Below are 15,018 nucleotides of genomic sequence, written 5' to 3'. Positions count from 1 at the left end.
CTCAGCCTCAGGAGGACCAGCTGGGCCCACTCCTGGCCTCAGCAGTCTCTCCACAGGGCTTGGCGTTTCCAGGCTCTTCTAGCTGGGTGATAAATGACAGTAGCTGCCTCTCCTCCTTCACTGTTTGGCAGGTGACAAACAGCGCTCAATTTGTTTCATGACCAGCTGACCTAAAAGTCAACCCCCTTTTGAGAAATCTTGTACCCATCCAAGTGTACCATTTTTCCCCCCAATCTTTTTGGCATTTATTTATTTTTGGCTGCGTTGGGTCTTCTTTGCTATGCGTGTGCTTTTCTCTAGTTGTGGCGAGCAGCGGCTACTCTTTGTTTGGTGTGCAGGCTTCTCATTGCGGTGGCTTCTCTTGTTGTGGAGCACGGGCTCTAGGCGCGCGGGCTTCCGTAGTTGTGGCTCGCGGGCTCTAGAGCTCAGGCTCAGCGGCCATGGCTCACGGGCCCAGCTGCTCCGCGGCATGTGGGATCTTCCCGGACCAGGGCACGAACCCGTGTCCCCTGCATCAGCAGGCAGACTCTCAACCACTGCGCCACCAGGGAAGCCCCCTTTTTGGCATTTTAAGCATATCTGCTGTTATGTGTCTACCAAGTATTATATTTGCAGCTTTTCATGAACAATGAGCTTGTTTGGTTTCCCATGGGTGTCCTTTTCTACTTTACTTTTGAACGTTATAGAGAATTTACAGCCTGTTTGTCTTTTTTTTTTTTTTTTTCTGCATTGGGTCCTCGTTGCTGCGCGCAGGCTCTCTCTAGTTGTGGCGAGCGGGGGCTACTCTTCGTTGAGGTGCTTGGGCCTCTCATTGCAGTGGCTTCTCTTGTTGCAGAGCATGGGCTCTAGGAGCGCGGGCTTCAGTAATTGTGGCACGCGGACTCAGTAGTTGTGGCTCAAGGGCTCTAGAGTGCAGGCTCAGTAGTTGTAGCGCACGGGCTTAGTTGCTCCGCGGCATGTGGGATCTTCCCAGACCAGGGCTCGAACCCGTGTCCCCTGCATTGGCAGGCGGATTCTTAACCACTGTGTCACCAGGGAAGCCTCAGCCTGTTTGTCTTAAAGTCTTTCTCCAAATCAACTGAATTTTCCTTAATTAAAATTTTATAATTAAATATAATGAAACATTTTTAGGACACTCAAAAGAGGATAGGATTTTAGAACACGAGGCAAACCGACCTTGATAACAGCCTAAGTTTTTTTGGCATTTATTCTGTGCCAGGCATTGTGATGAGCATGTATGCATTATGTTTTTAACTCTCACAAGGCCCTTGTGAGACAGGGACAATTATTCCCATTTTTCAGATAAGGAAATAGAGGCTGGGAGATGTGAACTGACTTCCTTACGAGGCTCCAATAAGTGGCCAGACTGGGATTTAAATGCAAACGTCACAAAGCCTACTGCACTGCCTTCTGGTTAGTAACAGGCATGATATGTTCCATAGCCTTGCGGCTCCAAAACGTGGAGGGGAGACCTCAACACTGACACTGGTGGCCGGAGGGGCTCCTCAGAAGCAAAGGTGGACCCTCTCAGATGCCACAGGCACCTTAAGGTGCTGGAGTTTGGCTGGGAGGCTGGATCTGGACCCATGAACTCATCTCTGCCAACAGGTTGATGGAGAATAGGTTGATATCTGCCTGAATTAAAGCCATTCCAGGGGCTTCCCTGGTGGCACAGTGGTTAAGAATCCACCTGCCAATGCAGGGGACACGGGTTCGAGCCCTGGTCCAGGAAGATCCCATATGCTGTGGAGCAATAAGCCCGTGCACTACAACTACTGAGCCTGTGCTCTAGAGCCCGCGCGCCACAACTACTGAGCCCGTGCGCCTAGAGCCCGTGCTCCACAACAAGAGAAGCCACTGCAATGCGAAGCCTGCATACCACAACGAAGAGTAGCCCCAACGCAGCCATAAGTAGATAAATAAAAAAAATTAATTAATTAATTTAAAAAAAAAAAGCCATTCCAGGGGAATTCCCTGGTGGTCCAGTGGTTAAGACTCTGCATTTCCACTGCAGAGGGTGTCGGTTTGATCCCTGGTCTGGGAAGTAAGATCCCACATGCCACGTGGTGCTGTGAAAAAAAAAAAAATTAAAAAAGAAAAATCACTCAAAAAGAAAAAAAAGCCATTCCAATAATATGCCCAAGAAACTTAACACCCCATTGTAAAGCAATTATACTCCAATAGATGTTAAAAAAAAAAGGAATAGGAATATTGTAAAACAATTATACTCCAATAAAGATGATTTAAAAAAAAGGAATAGGAAATAAATAAATAAAATAATATGCCCACATATCTGGCAAAAAGGGGGAGGGGCACTCCTCCCACATCACCCCACAGAGAGCACTGCCCAGCCTGAGAGGAGGGAAGGATCTCTGTCACTTTAATAAAGTTTTTGATTTCTGGTGGTGTCCTTGCTAGCTGAGGGTGGAGAGGTGTGTGATGGTTCCAGAACCCTTTGGAGGCTTCATGGGTGATGTTGCTCATGACCAGGAATCACCCCAAAACCAAACTGTTGAATGAGTTGTGAAAGAGGAGCTTTGGTGCATGTTCTAGAGGAACAGAGTGGGGAGAGGGCACGAGAGGCCAAGAGCAGCACCAGAGTTGGGATCATCCTCCAGATGTCAAGTTGCTAGGCAGAGCTCCCTAGAAAAGAATAAGAGTCTTTTGACTTTAGATTCAAGGTTCATGTCTTTTTATCTTTCCATCCTTCACCTATCCATCCAACCCCTATCCCCCATCCATCTATTTATCCATCCACCATTCCCCACCTATCCATCTATCCATCCACCCACCATTCTCTTTCCATCCATCCACAAATCTACCCATCATTCCCTATTCATAACAGACACTCAATAAACATTTGCTGAGACTTCCCTGGTGGTGCACTGGTTGAGAAACCGCCTACCAATGCAGGGGACACGGGTTAGATGCCTGGTCCGGGAAGATCCCACATGCCGCGGAGCAACTAAGCCTGTGCTCTAGAGCCTGCGAGCCGCAACTACTGAGTCAGTGTGCCACAACTACTGAAGCCCGCGCACCTAGAGCCCGTGCTCCACAACAAGAGAAGCCACTGAAATGAGAAGTCCGCACACCACAACGAAGAGTAGCCCCCGCTCGCCGCAAGTAGAGAAAGCCCGTGTGCAGCAACGAAGACCCAACACAGTCAAAAATAAATAAACTTTAAAAAGTCATTAAAAAAAATAAAATAAACATTGCTGTCAGTTCCTTCTCTACCATCTTCATGAACCCCTCTCTCCTCCTCTGCCAACCCCTTACTTGGAGAGGTTCTCCAAGGCTCCATCCTCAGCGCCCCTCGTCTTTCTCACTCTGCACAACCCTCCATCCCCCCACCCCACCCCCCACCAGGGCAACTGCACACCCTTCAACTGCCAACTTCCTCCTAGATCAGATCTCTATCACCAGCCCAGACCTTGCCACTGAGTTCTGAAGCCATATTCCCAACTGTCTACAGAGCATTTCCACCTGGAGTTCCCAGGGGCCCCTCACACACAATCTGTCCAAAGGCGGGAGCGTGCCTGCCACGCCCCAGGAAGAATGAGGAGGCTGGCATAACTGGAAGCAGGGACTGGAACTAGTGGTATCGGAGGGTCTCTGGACAGAAGGGTCCTGGCGTGGGGTTCACCGTGTTTGGATATCTGAGTCCCTTGGTCTTGTGTCTGTTTTTCTTTGATGGGCACAGGATTCATGTGGTAGGCAGCGACAAACAAGGCCTCGTCAGTGAGTTCTGCGCTGATCTGTGTCAGGAATTCCTCAGAATGGGAAACCTTCTGGAAAAGGGAAAGTCAGAGGGGCTCAGCCTGGGAGTTCCTACATGGGAGTCCTGGGTCTGGAGGCTCCCAGGCTGGGGGCTCTGGGTCTAAGGAGTCTGGTATTGGACAGCTGGGTCTTGCAATTTGGCCTGGAAGGTCCTGGAAGTGGAGGGCAGCCTTTGGGGACCTCAGGGGCGTAGTGCTGGGGGCTCTGGGCTCAGGGTTGAGGCTAGAGTTTCCAGGCTGGCGGTCTCAGTGCCCTAAGCCTAGGAGCTCCCCACTTCACTTCACCCCCACCCCAAGAACTCCTCTCCAATGCTCACCGGACCTCCACCCAAGCAGGCTGCAGAGTCTGTGGCTTGGGATTGCCCGCCGCCCTTTTTCTCCACATTCCTGGTAGCAGTGGATGCCATCCCCCTGGGGACAGCGGAAGCTCAGGTTAGGCTGAGAAACCAGCCCACTTCTCCCAAACCCAACACATCACCATTCCCCGCGGCCTTGAAGAACTGTGTCAGTTCTCTCTCTGAAAAAAAGAAAAAAAAAAAAAAGAAAAGAAATCGTTGCCTTAAGTCTTCCTGGGGGAGGGAGGAGGTGGGACTCCCACAACACCCGCCTCCCGCCGCCCTCATTTCGCCCAGCAGGGGCCTCTCTTCCCTTCTTCCCACCCAAGACCTTTCCCAAGACAAGGCAGACCACTTGCCGCCCCCGACCTGGCAGATGGGTCGAAATCTTGGGCTACTCGGCAGGAGGGGAGACGGGGAGGTCTATAAGGAGCCCTTTTATGGGCCCGGGGACGGGGGACTTGGGAGCTGGGGAGGAAGGTTGGAAAGAGGGGAACCGGGAGCGGCGCCGCTACCCGTTGCTATAAAAACCTTGGCGTCTGCGGAGGTTCAGCAGCACCGTAGGGATTCTAGAACCAAAGCTGGGAGGGCATTTTCCCAGCTTGTCGCATTCGCTCCTCCGGCCTCTCCTCCACCCTCTTTAGGTCCCTCCTTGGGGGCAGTGACCCCCGCGCCAGTGGCCTTGAGAAACTTGGGAAGATCAAGGTGGAGCCTGGCACCTAACCCTCCCACCACTAGGGGCACGCGAGAAGCAGCCCCACCCAAGGCCGCCCTCCAACCTCTCTGGCTGTCATCTTTTTGCCTGGAGCCTGTGAGAGCAAATGGGGGCAGAGAGAGGGGGCGGGGAAGAAAAGGTGTGGGCTGTGCCAAATAACCTGGCCTCTCGGGGGTGCAAAGAATCGGGAGGGCGGGAGGTTTTTTCCTTATCTTTGTCTTCAGGAGTCATATCCTCCGCAGAAAGGAAAGTAGAGACATTTACCTAGGCCTCCTTCTCTTTTGACCTCTCCTTTTAAGTTCCTTCCTTTGCTCAGCGTTGATGGTTCTTTGCCCCCTCTCCTCCCTCTTTACTTTGGTACGAACCGATGGAAAGGGGAGGAGGGAAGAAAAGGAAAAGGAAGAGGGCAGGTCTTAAAGGGGACGCAGCCATTTCTTAAGCCTCTTCTTCCTTTCTCCAATTTTGCAAGGACGAACCCTGAAGAGTAGGTTCCGGAAGCTAAGCACAGCTGGAGGAGCAGGGGCCGCAGCTGGAGGCAGGAGAGCCGGCGGGGCAGGCGGAGGCCAGCGTCTGCTCAGGGGAAGGGCTGGGTGTGCGCGCCCTCTGTGCCCCACGCACAGCTGTGTCGGCCCATGCTACGGCAGGCAAAGAGCTTTAACATCTGGGACCTGGCAGGGGCAGCGGGGACCTGCGCGCAGTGGGCGCGGCCGATGAGCCGGGCTGGAGGGTGAGCCTTCCGCCGGAGCTGGGAGAGAGCTGGCACCTCCAGATAAGGCCCAGGGCGGCCAGGGGACCTCCGCGATGCCAGGCGAAAATATCTTCCTGTTTGTGCCTAACCTCATCGGTGAGTGCTACCCGCGGCTCCGGGCCGAACGGGAGGGCTAGGGACCTTGGGCAGGCTCCCTGATCCTGCCCTGTCTCCCCCTGCCGTCTCAATCCCAAGGTTATGCCCGGATTGTCTTCGCCATCATTTCTTTCTACTTCATGCCCTGCTGCCCTCTCACGGCCTCCTCCTTCTACCTGCTCAGCGGACTTCTGGACGCTTTCGATGGACACGCTGCTCGAGCCCTTAATCAAGGTGACAGACACCTTTTCTCAGCCAGCCTTGAGACCCAACAACTCTCTGCCCCCTTTTCCTGCTTCCTTAGGACCTCGGGGTAGGCGGGTACTCGGGAATCAGAGGGCTCTGTCATTCCCATCTCTGTAGAAAGCAGAACAGAATGGCCTGATTTTGTAGCAGAAGGGATTTAAGCTCGCTGTGGAGAAGAACTCATTGATAGCGAGGGGTGTGGGATACCAAGACCCAGCATGGCAGTGCAAGTGCTGGAGGCCTCTCTGAATAAAAATCCATTCAACAGGTGTTTTGGGGGCATCTGCTGTATGCCAGGCACAAGCCATAAGGATTCCAGAAAGCATGTTTAGAGGGAGGATGGAGAGGGAAGGGAGATGGTTTCTGGAGAGATGATTAATTTTTTTAATCTGTTCTTCAGACCCACCTCTAAGACTTCCCATGCTAGCTTTCTCACTCCCTTCTACACTGTTTTCTCTACACTGCCATGCTTCCTTGTTTTATGATATGGTGACCCTTGCCTTTTGACCTTCATACTCCAACGATAGCAGTCTGCTTTCCTCCCCAGGCAGTGGATTGTGGGCCTCTTCTCTCTTAGACTCTGCATTAGAGTGATACACTAAATATGGCCTCTGTCACAGATGCATTGCCCCCTTACAGCCCCCATCCACCAAATAGTTGCCATTTTTCAGGAACCCGATTTGGGGCCATGCTGGACATGCTGACAGACCGGTGCTCCACGATGTGTCTGCTGGTCAACCTGGCCCTGCTGTACCCTCGCGCCACCCTTCTTTTCCAGCTCAGCATGAGCTTGGATGTTGCCAGCCACTGGCTGCACCTCCACAGGTCAGTGATTCTGGGGTTGTTGACCGGTTGAAGAAGACACTACAGTGGGGAGGGGTGAGACCATACGGGAGGTGTCTTCAGGCTTCTTGGGACGTCTCCTTTTTAGCTCTGCTTTGTTGAAGGACCCTGGGCAAACCTTCTCTGAATTAGCGTCAGTCCTGTTTTACGGTTGGATTAAGTAATCCCTAAAACCCTTCTGAGGATTCCAAAGAGTTAACATCCCTTGGGAAGGGGCATGAGGCTTTTGAATCCTGATTCTTCCCCCAGCTACCCAGCTAGGTAGTGTGACTTCGGGCAAGACAGTGGTCCTCAGCTGTGCCCCAGTCCCTCCTCTGTTCAACAGAGGCAATCCCAGTACCTACTTTGCGTGGGTTGAAATGTGGATTAGGTGGGCATTCGTAGTAATGAAAGCTCATGGATTCCGCCTACTTTCTCCCCAAGTTCTGTGGTCCGAGGCAGTGAAAGTCACAAGATGATCGACCTGTCTGGAAATCCAGTGCTTCGCATCTACTACACCTCCAGAGTGAGCATTTGCTGCCCCTCCCTATTCACTTAGCTTACGGGCAAGTCCTGGGCTGAGCCCTGGGCCCAGGGTGGGATTGGTGGCAAGGGCTCCTGGGCTGAGCCCTGTGAATTGCTGGAGAAAGCAAGTGGGCCTGAGGCCCAGGTGCGCCCAGGGAGAAGGAACTGAGTGGCTTGAGGGGAGAGGGAGGGAGGAAGAAGCCAGGGAGGTGTGCAGAACCAGCTCTCAAAAGGCCTTAGGCTGTGAGAAGGAGTGTAGTCTTTACACTGGAGCCTCGAGGGTGGAACACCTCCAGGTAAGGCCCAGGGCTTCAAGGGGGCAGCCCGGTAAAAATATCTTCCTGTTGGTTCGTAACCTTGTGGTGAGTGCTGCCCACAGCTCCTGCGGAAGGGGAGGGTGAAGGGCCTTGGGCAGGTTCCCTGATCTGCCCTGTTCCCCCTATGCCCACCCACATCCTACCTGTACCGCCCTGCACCCCTCTTTCTCCAGTACAGTTCCTGGCCCCCCGGCCCTTAGTTGGGGGATCGGGGGCACTACCCTACCCTCTTGCTTAAGCAGCCTTTTTGCTGTCTGTGCAGCCCGCTCTGTTTACCCTGTGTGCTGGAAATGAGCTCTTCTACTGCCTCCTCTACCTGTTCAATTTCTCCGAGGGACCTTTAGGTAGGAGATGTGGGGCTGGGCAGGAGGGTGGGAGGGGGTCGGGCCTGCCTGGGGAGTCAAAGGCCCCTCCCTCACCCGCATCCTGTTTTCTCTGTATCGCCCCTGCTCCCTTCCCACAGTTGGCTCTGTAGGTCTTTTCCGAATGGGCCTCTGGATCACAGCCCCTATTGCCTTGCTCAAGTCCCTCATCAGCGTCATCCACCTGATCACAGCCGCCCGCAACATGGCTGCCCTGGACGCAGCAGATCGTGCCAAGAAGAAGTGATCCTGGAACCTCCAGCCCCTGGCTACCCACCTGCCCTGGGAGTCTCACTGTGCCACGCGGCACCCCTGTCCCTCCTAGGAGGTCCCAGGCACATGTCTTCCCAATGTGTTGTCCAGCCTGCTGGGAAGGGGACCAGCCTCTTTGGTGATGTCATGTTCTCCGTAATCCTGGGGACCAGTCCCACCCCTGTGATCTCCAGGGACCTGGACTTCAAATCAGGAAGGATGCTCAGGAGGCCCCGCCCACACGGGCAGTGCTCCCGGGGCCCGAAGAGAGCTGTGTGAGGATCGGGCATAGTCACCCCTGCTGGCTCAGCCCTGGGATCTGGCTTGGCTGAGACCTTAGGGACACTTGAGTGAGGGAGGTGGGGCAGGGGCCAGGTTTCCCAAAAGGCAGGGGTTCAGACCTCTGCTCCTGGCTAGATAGAGGAAGCCTGTGGGTTCCATGGCCCAGAGAGAAGGTGCTGTCGAGATCCCCATTGCAATCTCTGTCCTGGCTCCGAAAGCCTTGATTATAAAGGCGGGAGCATCGCTGTTCTGGACTTGGTTTCCTTTGAGATAGTCTTGGACCAGGGCCTGGGTCGAGGGGAGCTTGGGGGAAAATGAGGATCCATCTGGATACTTTTGCCGCAGTAGTTTACTGGCTGGCTCCTTCCTGTCATTCCTCAGTGACCTCAGAGAGATCCCCTCCCTGCCACCCAAGCGCATTCTATGTCCTCCGCCCACCTGCTTTATTTTCTTTACGACACCGTCACTGGCTGTCTACCTTTACTTGTGTACCTGATATTTTCTACCCTCACTAAAATATAAACTCCATGAGGGCACAGACTCTTCTTGTTCTTTCTCTATCCCTACAAAGAAGATTAACCTTGACCTGACATATCGTAGCGGCTTAAATACTCACAAATAGATCGGTTGGTTTCTCAGAATGTGGTCCTTAGACCACTTGTGGGATATTTCTTGAAAATTCAGCTTCTTGGACCCTGTGCCAGACTTTCAGAGTTGGAAATTCTAGGGATGGCCCCAGAAGTCTGAAGTTTTAATAAACTCCAGCTGATTGATTCTTCTTCCCAGTTACACTGAGAATCACTGTTCCCTCTTAAACATTTTTTTGGGTACTTAGCATAGGAGACACTGTTCCAGGCATCTGTCCCTGACAGCTATCCCTGCTATCTGAGCAGAAAGCTGTCTGGCATCAGCTTTCTTTTTAAGACTGCATTGAGCCTACCATATGCCAGACCCTGTGCTGGGGCTTCTTTGCAGATAGTACTTATTTTATCCTTGTAATAGTTTAGCCAAGAGGGCCTCATGTCTGAGAGGGCTGATGTGTATTGAGGGACTTCCCTGGCAGTGCATTGGTTAGGGCTCCACGCTTGCGCTGCAGGGGGCACAGGTTTGATCCCTGGTCAGGGAACTCAAATCCCACAAGCCGTGTGCCACTGCCAAAGAAAAAAAAAAGATGTGTATTGAGCCTCAACTGCTCTAGGCCCAGGGGATTCAGTGGAAAGGAGGCCACAGGATAGCCAGGAAGGAGATGATGCAGTTAGGGAGGTGCTTGTTGGGGGATAGGGTTAGAATGTGCTGTAGTGCTTTGGGTGTCTTAAGTAGAAAACTGGTAATAGGAATTGGGGCGGGAAGGGTTAATGCAGAGGAGAGCATTGGTTCTCAGCTGAGGGAGCTGGGAGGCCAGAGAGCGCCCTGAGCAGTTGCCAAATGGGAGCGGATTGATTTGCTGGAACGCGGAGCACTGGGGGTTGGTGGCTGGAGAGCTGAAGAGAGGTGGGGTGGAAGCCTGCAGCAGTCCGAGGAACCCAGGAGGGCTTTTGGATTTCACCCTGAGGGCCACATGGAGGCGCTGAAGGAATCTTTCAAAATAATAGGTAAGTTATTCACATGTAAAAATAGTAAATTGCACACATTACAGAAGGATGACAAGTCTGCCACTTTAAGCTCCCAGTTCTCCCCAGAGGCAACCACTGCTACTCACTGATTCAGTGTCTAAATAAATTCTTCACGTCTACACGTATTCTGTATTTTAAAATTCATTTTTTATATTTGCTGGTCCGCTAATGAAACCCAGCAGGACCCTGTGGGGCTCCCAGGTACAAATCCTTTCGTGTCTCCTGTTTCTTGTTTGTAGGGAATAGCCTTCATTCAGCCTCCGTGACCTTGCCTGAGTTCCAAAGGGCAGGTTCAAACAGTTGCTAATCAGAAGGGGAAACAAGGGAGGAGATGTCAAGAGACAATAGTGCAGCCTTGGCGTAACAATATCTTTTTTTAAAAATTTATTTATTTTACTGCACGTGGGCTTTTTCTCTAGTTGCAGCGAGCGGGGGGGGGGGGAGGGGGTGTGTGCTACTCTTCGTTGCAGTGCGCGGGTTTCTCATTGCGGTGGCTTCTCTTGTTGCAGAGCACAGGCTCTAGGTGCGCGGGCTCAGTAGTTGTGGCTTGTGGGCTGTAGAGCGCAAACTCAGTAGTTGTGGCACACGGGCTTAGTTGCTCCACGGCATGTGGGATCTTCCGGGACCAGGGCTCAAACCCGTGTCCCCTGCATTGCCAGGCAAATTCTTAACCACTGCGCCACCAGGGAAGTCCCAAGATAGATTATTTTTAACTCATGTTAAGGCCTAATCAGGAGCTTCTGACTGGGAGCTCCTGAAGCAGAGATTCAGGGACTCAGGCTCCTCCCGACTTACGGTTCTGTGATTTTCAACACACAGCTTCCAAGAGCACCCTGCTTGCCTTCATCTCATGCAGGCAGAGGTGCACCTGGAGGACTGCACGAGGCTGGTTGATGGGAAGGCAAGGAATTGGCACGTGCTACTGCCACTCCCATTGCATTGGCTGCAACTCAAGTCACGTGGCCACATCTACATGCAGGGGAGGTTGGGAAAGAGATTAGTTGTGGGACTAGGAGGAAGAGCAGATAGATTTGGTAGGCAGTGTCTTACCATATAGAGTGTGGTTTTGCTGTTTAAAGACAAACTTTTCTTGTACAAGGCGTACTTCAACAAATCAATTTATTTGGTATTCAACCAAAGAAAAGCCATTTGCTCCAGTGCTGGAGGAAAACAGGCTGTGTTGATCTTCAGCACAGGTCACACCATTCTGTATTTAATGGGCAATTTAAGGGAACTTCAAGGATAAATTTGGTACCAAGGGACTGACTGAGAATTGGGCTCCGGTGTGAGCTGGAACTCCACTATATTTCCAGCAAGGCCTGTTTTCCAACCACAGAGGTATGTCTTGTCTCCCCCACTATACAATAAGTGCTGGGGAGACAGTGAAAACCTGTCTTCATGCAAAAAGCTTCTATTACCTTATTGGATTTCACAACTTTATGAGGTACATGTAGTCAGGATAGGCTAGATTATGCTGTGGTAACACCCCCCCTCTGCTCCCCCGCCAAATCTCACTTAATACAGCAAACATTTCTCCCTCCTGCTGCATGTCTATTGCAGGTCAACTGTGGCTCTGCTTGGACATTTTTCTCTGGGACCCAGGCCAATATTTGAATATTGCTGGTTAACATGGACAAGGAAAAAGTATGGTGATGTCAGTCCGTCTTAGATTTCATTGGCCTGAATAGGTCATATATGTGGCCAAGCCCAATGACCATTGGAGATCTATGTGGAGACATCAAGTCATCAATTGGAAATGAGCTTAGAGCTCAGGGGTGACATCAGGGGTGGAGAAATGGATTTTTGAATATAAAGCCATGAGACTGGCCAAGAATGTAGCTGAGTAAGAGAACAAGGCTCTGGGAATTCCCCGGCAGTCCAGTGGTTAGGACTCCGCGCTTTCACTGCTGAGGGCCTGAGTTCAATCCTTGGTCAAGGAACTAAGACCTCACAAGCCTCCCGGCATGGCCGAAAAAAAACAAGGCTCAGAGTGATTCATATTTAGCGGCTGAGCAGAGAAAGTAGAGCTGGCCAAGGAGACTGAGACACAGCCAGGGAGGTGGATAGAAAAGTGCAGCAGGCTAGGTCATGGGAGCCTGGGGTGGCCAACTGTGCTGAATGATGGGAGAGGCTGAACGAGAGGACCTAACTGCTGGGTTTAGCAACAAGGACATCACTGGTGATGCCGAACAGAGCCATTTCCATGAAGCAAGGGGTGGAGACAAGCTAATTGGAGTGGTTTGAGGAGATAATGAGAGGTGAGGCAGGGAAGCTGAGGACTTCGGCTGTGAGGGAGGACATGTGGCAGCTGGAGGGAATGTAGGGCTGAGAGAGGTGGTTCTCCACGGGAGGGAGCAGAGCATGTTCATATACCGGCAACACCGATCCAGGAGACAGGGAGAAGCAGACGGTGCAGGAGAGAAAGGAGGTGGGGACGGAGGAGTGGACCCTGAGGACCTGAGGAAAAGGGGGCGAGCTGGGGTCAGCGGGACACGACCTCAGTGGGAAGAGGAGGGAGGACAGAGTCCAGATGGGGTCGTTTGTTACATGTGGTGCTGGAAAGGGCCTTCCTGCCCCATGTGCTTCTATTTTCTCAAAGAGGTGAGAGAAAGTGGGCAGGGGTGTGGGAGGTGGAGAGGAGAGGGGGTGTGAACAGCTGTTCTGAAGGGGATCTCACGCAAGCTAGACAAGCAGAGTCAGAAGCCGTTAGGTCTCTCAAGATTCGTTGCCGTGAGTTTCAAATGAGATCAGTCAGTAGGTGGGGTGTTCTTCCTCCAGGAACACGCAGCTGGTCAGGGAGGGTGGAGGGGGCAGTAGCTGGTTCAAGTCGGGATGGGGCTTTTTCCACTGAGCATCGTGAGGTGGGGAAGAGGCGAGGAGTGAGGGAGGTTTTTTTTTAATTGAAGTATAGTTGATTCATTTTAATTTTTTTAGCTCTCATTACTTATGATCACTCCTCATACATAATCTTAGGCAATCAGTCATGGGATATAATTTTTTAAACCTTTACCCTATTGCCCACCTACATCTAATCCAGCTTCCGCTCTGGCCACCGCAGGGTGAGCGAAAGGAGATTGCCATCCAAAGACATCTGGTTTGGAATACAGGGGGACAATCAAACATCCTCAGTGGGATGTCAGCGGGGATCTGCCACCACTCAAAACTCAGCCCTTATGTGGTCTTCAAATTATTCCTGGCTGCTCCATGTAGGGGCAGATCTAGGCACAACTGTGTAGTCCGTGAAGTCTGGTTTCTGCACTTCTTCCGTGGCCCCCAGAGCTGCGCTGCTGTTCCCTGCAGCTGAGTCCTCCCCTGTGGCTTGTGCTTCACGGGCAGCTCTGAATCAATATGATGTTAATTTCTGCTGTACAGCAAAGCGATTCAGTTATACATATATATGCATTCTTTAAAAATTCTTCTCCATTATGGTTTATCATAGGATATTGAATATAGTTCTCTGTGCTAAACAGCAGGACCTTGTTAATACATCCTGTATATAAAAGCTTACATCTGCTACCCCCAACCTCACACACCATCCCTCCCCAACCCCCTCCCCCTTGGCAACCACAAGTCTGTTCTGTGTCCATGAGTCTGTTTCTGTTTCATAGGTTCATTTGTGTCCTATTTTAGATTCCACATATAAGTGATATCGTATGGTATTTGTCTTTCTCTTTCTGACTTCACTTATGATAATCTCTAGTTGCATCCATGTTGCTGCAAATGGCATTTCACTCTTTTTTATAGCTGAGTAGTATTCCATTGTATGTACGGACCACACCTTTTTATCCAATCATCTGTCAGTGGACATTCAGGTTGCTTCCATGTCTTGGCTATTGTGCATAGCGCTGCTAGGGACATAGGGGTGCATGTAGCTTTTTGAATTATAGTTTTGTCTGGATATATGCCCAGGAGTGGGATTGCTGGACCATAGGTTAATTCTGTTTTTAGTTTCTGAGGAACCTCCAAACTGTTTTCCATAGTGGCTTCACCAACTTACATTCCCACCAACAGCGTAGGAGGGTTCCCTTTTCTGAGGGAGGTTTTGACTGAGAGTGAGTGAATTACACAACAGACGACAAAATCTAAGCTGGGCAAGATTGAAAGGAAAGAGGTGTGGGGTTCAACGTTGAGAAAGTGGTTGAGAACAAGGTCACTGAAGCCTGGAGTCGGAGGAAGATTTGTTGGAAGGCGAGGATGAGGCGGCAGGAGTTGATTTCAGAGGTGCCGTGGTTATTAGTAATGACAAGGTCAAAGGATGGCCACGGGAGCCATGGCTGAGACAGGAAGGAACTTACCCTCCATGGGCAACCTTACCTGCTGTCACTTATCCCCAGAGGCCCTTGGCTATAAACAGTGCTAACACAGCACTTAGCACATGCCAGGTGCCAGATGAAGAGCTTTAAATCAGTTACCTCTCCTAAGGGAAGATGTAGGGGATTTGTAGGGAGCGGGGGTGGATGAGCTGACCCCTTTGCCTATTCTATCCACACTGAGATGACACCACCAAGTGCTGTGGGCTAAAGACAGCCCCCCGCCCCAACCAGCTCAGACTTGAGTGGAGCTACTGGTCACCAATGCAACTCGAGCTGGAAGGAGACAAGAGCTCATGGGGCCAGGGCCCAGTGGGGGAAAAGGAATAAGACCCTAAAAAAGCTTCAACCCTGCTCAGGAGGGGGAACTGCTGGCCCATTTCACAGATGAGGAAAAGATCAGGGAGGTTGCATTCTCGTTGCACAGTTAGTACATCCAAGCTTCTCTCTCTACCCCGAGACTTTTTTGCTTCCTCAGCAGAGACCAGGCAGGCCTGGCACCTACAGCTGTACCTGGGTGGGAGGGCTGGTGCACCCTGCCGCCTCCATTTGTGTGCCCAGACTGATTGTACCTGGATCCGTCCCCCAAATAAGGGCTCCTCACTGGTCATGGGGGAGG

General features: G+C 51.7%; 1 protein-coding gene and 1 long non-coding RNA gene across 5 annotated transcripts; one reads left to right on the top strand and one right to left on the bottom strand.

Annotated features, from left to right (window-relative positions):
- Positions 1 to 2,359: 2,359 nt before the first annotated feature.
- On the bottom strand, positions 2,360 to 4,924 carry LOC117308080 (uncharacterized). 2 transcript variants are annotated; one of them, XR_012326056.1, is made up of 3 exons: positions 4,891 to 4,924; positions 4,094 to 4,293; positions 2,360 to 3,788 (listed from the first exon to the last, which is right to left on the bottom strand). It is a non-coding gene; the product is annotated as an uncharacterized lncRNA (long non-coding RNA). The 2 variants fall into 2 exon arrangements; XR_004522049.2 differs by lacking the exon at positions 4,891 to 4,924 and adding an exon at positions 4,643 to 4,880.
- Positions 4,908 to 9,016, top strand: CDIPT (CDP-diacylglycerol--inositol 3-phosphatidyltransferase). 3 transcript variants are annotated; one of them, XM_073792132.1, is made up of 7 exons: positions 4,908 to 4,922; positions 5,296 to 5,670; positions 5,770 to 5,904; positions 6,588 to 6,741; positions 7,183 to 7,264; positions 7,843 to 7,924; positions 8,044 to 9,016. In XM_073792132.1, the coding sequence occupies exons 2-7, from the start codon at positions 5,628 to 5,630 to the stop codon at positions 8,187 to 8,189; spliced, it is 642 nt and encodes a 213-aa protein (XP_073648233.1). In that variant the 5' UTR covers positions 4,908 to 4,922; positions 5,296 to 5,627; the 3' UTR covers positions 8,190 to 9,016. The 3 variants fall into 3 exon arrangements, with proteins under 3 accessions (XP_073648233.1, XP_033695652.1, XP_033695653.1); XM_033839761.2 differs by lacking the exon at positions 4,908 to 4,922 and having other exon boundaries at positions 5,226 to 5,670; XM_033839762.2 differs by lacking the exons at positions 4,908 to 4,922; positions 5,296 to 5,670 and having other exon boundaries at positions 5,769 to 5,904; positions 6,574 to 6,741.
- Positions 9,017 to 15,018: the final 6,002 nt, after the last annotated feature.

The sequence above is a fragment of the Tursiops truncatus genome, chromosome 15 (assembly GCF_011762595.2).
Source record: "Tursiops truncatus isolate mTurTru1 chromosome 15, mTurTru1.mat.Y, whole genome shotgun sequence".
In the NCBI taxonomy this organism is placed as follows: Eukaryota; Metazoa; Chordata; class Mammalia; order Artiodactyla; family Delphinidae; genus Tursiops; species Tursiops truncatus.
This window is presented reverse-complemented; position numbering and strand designations above follow the sequence as displayed.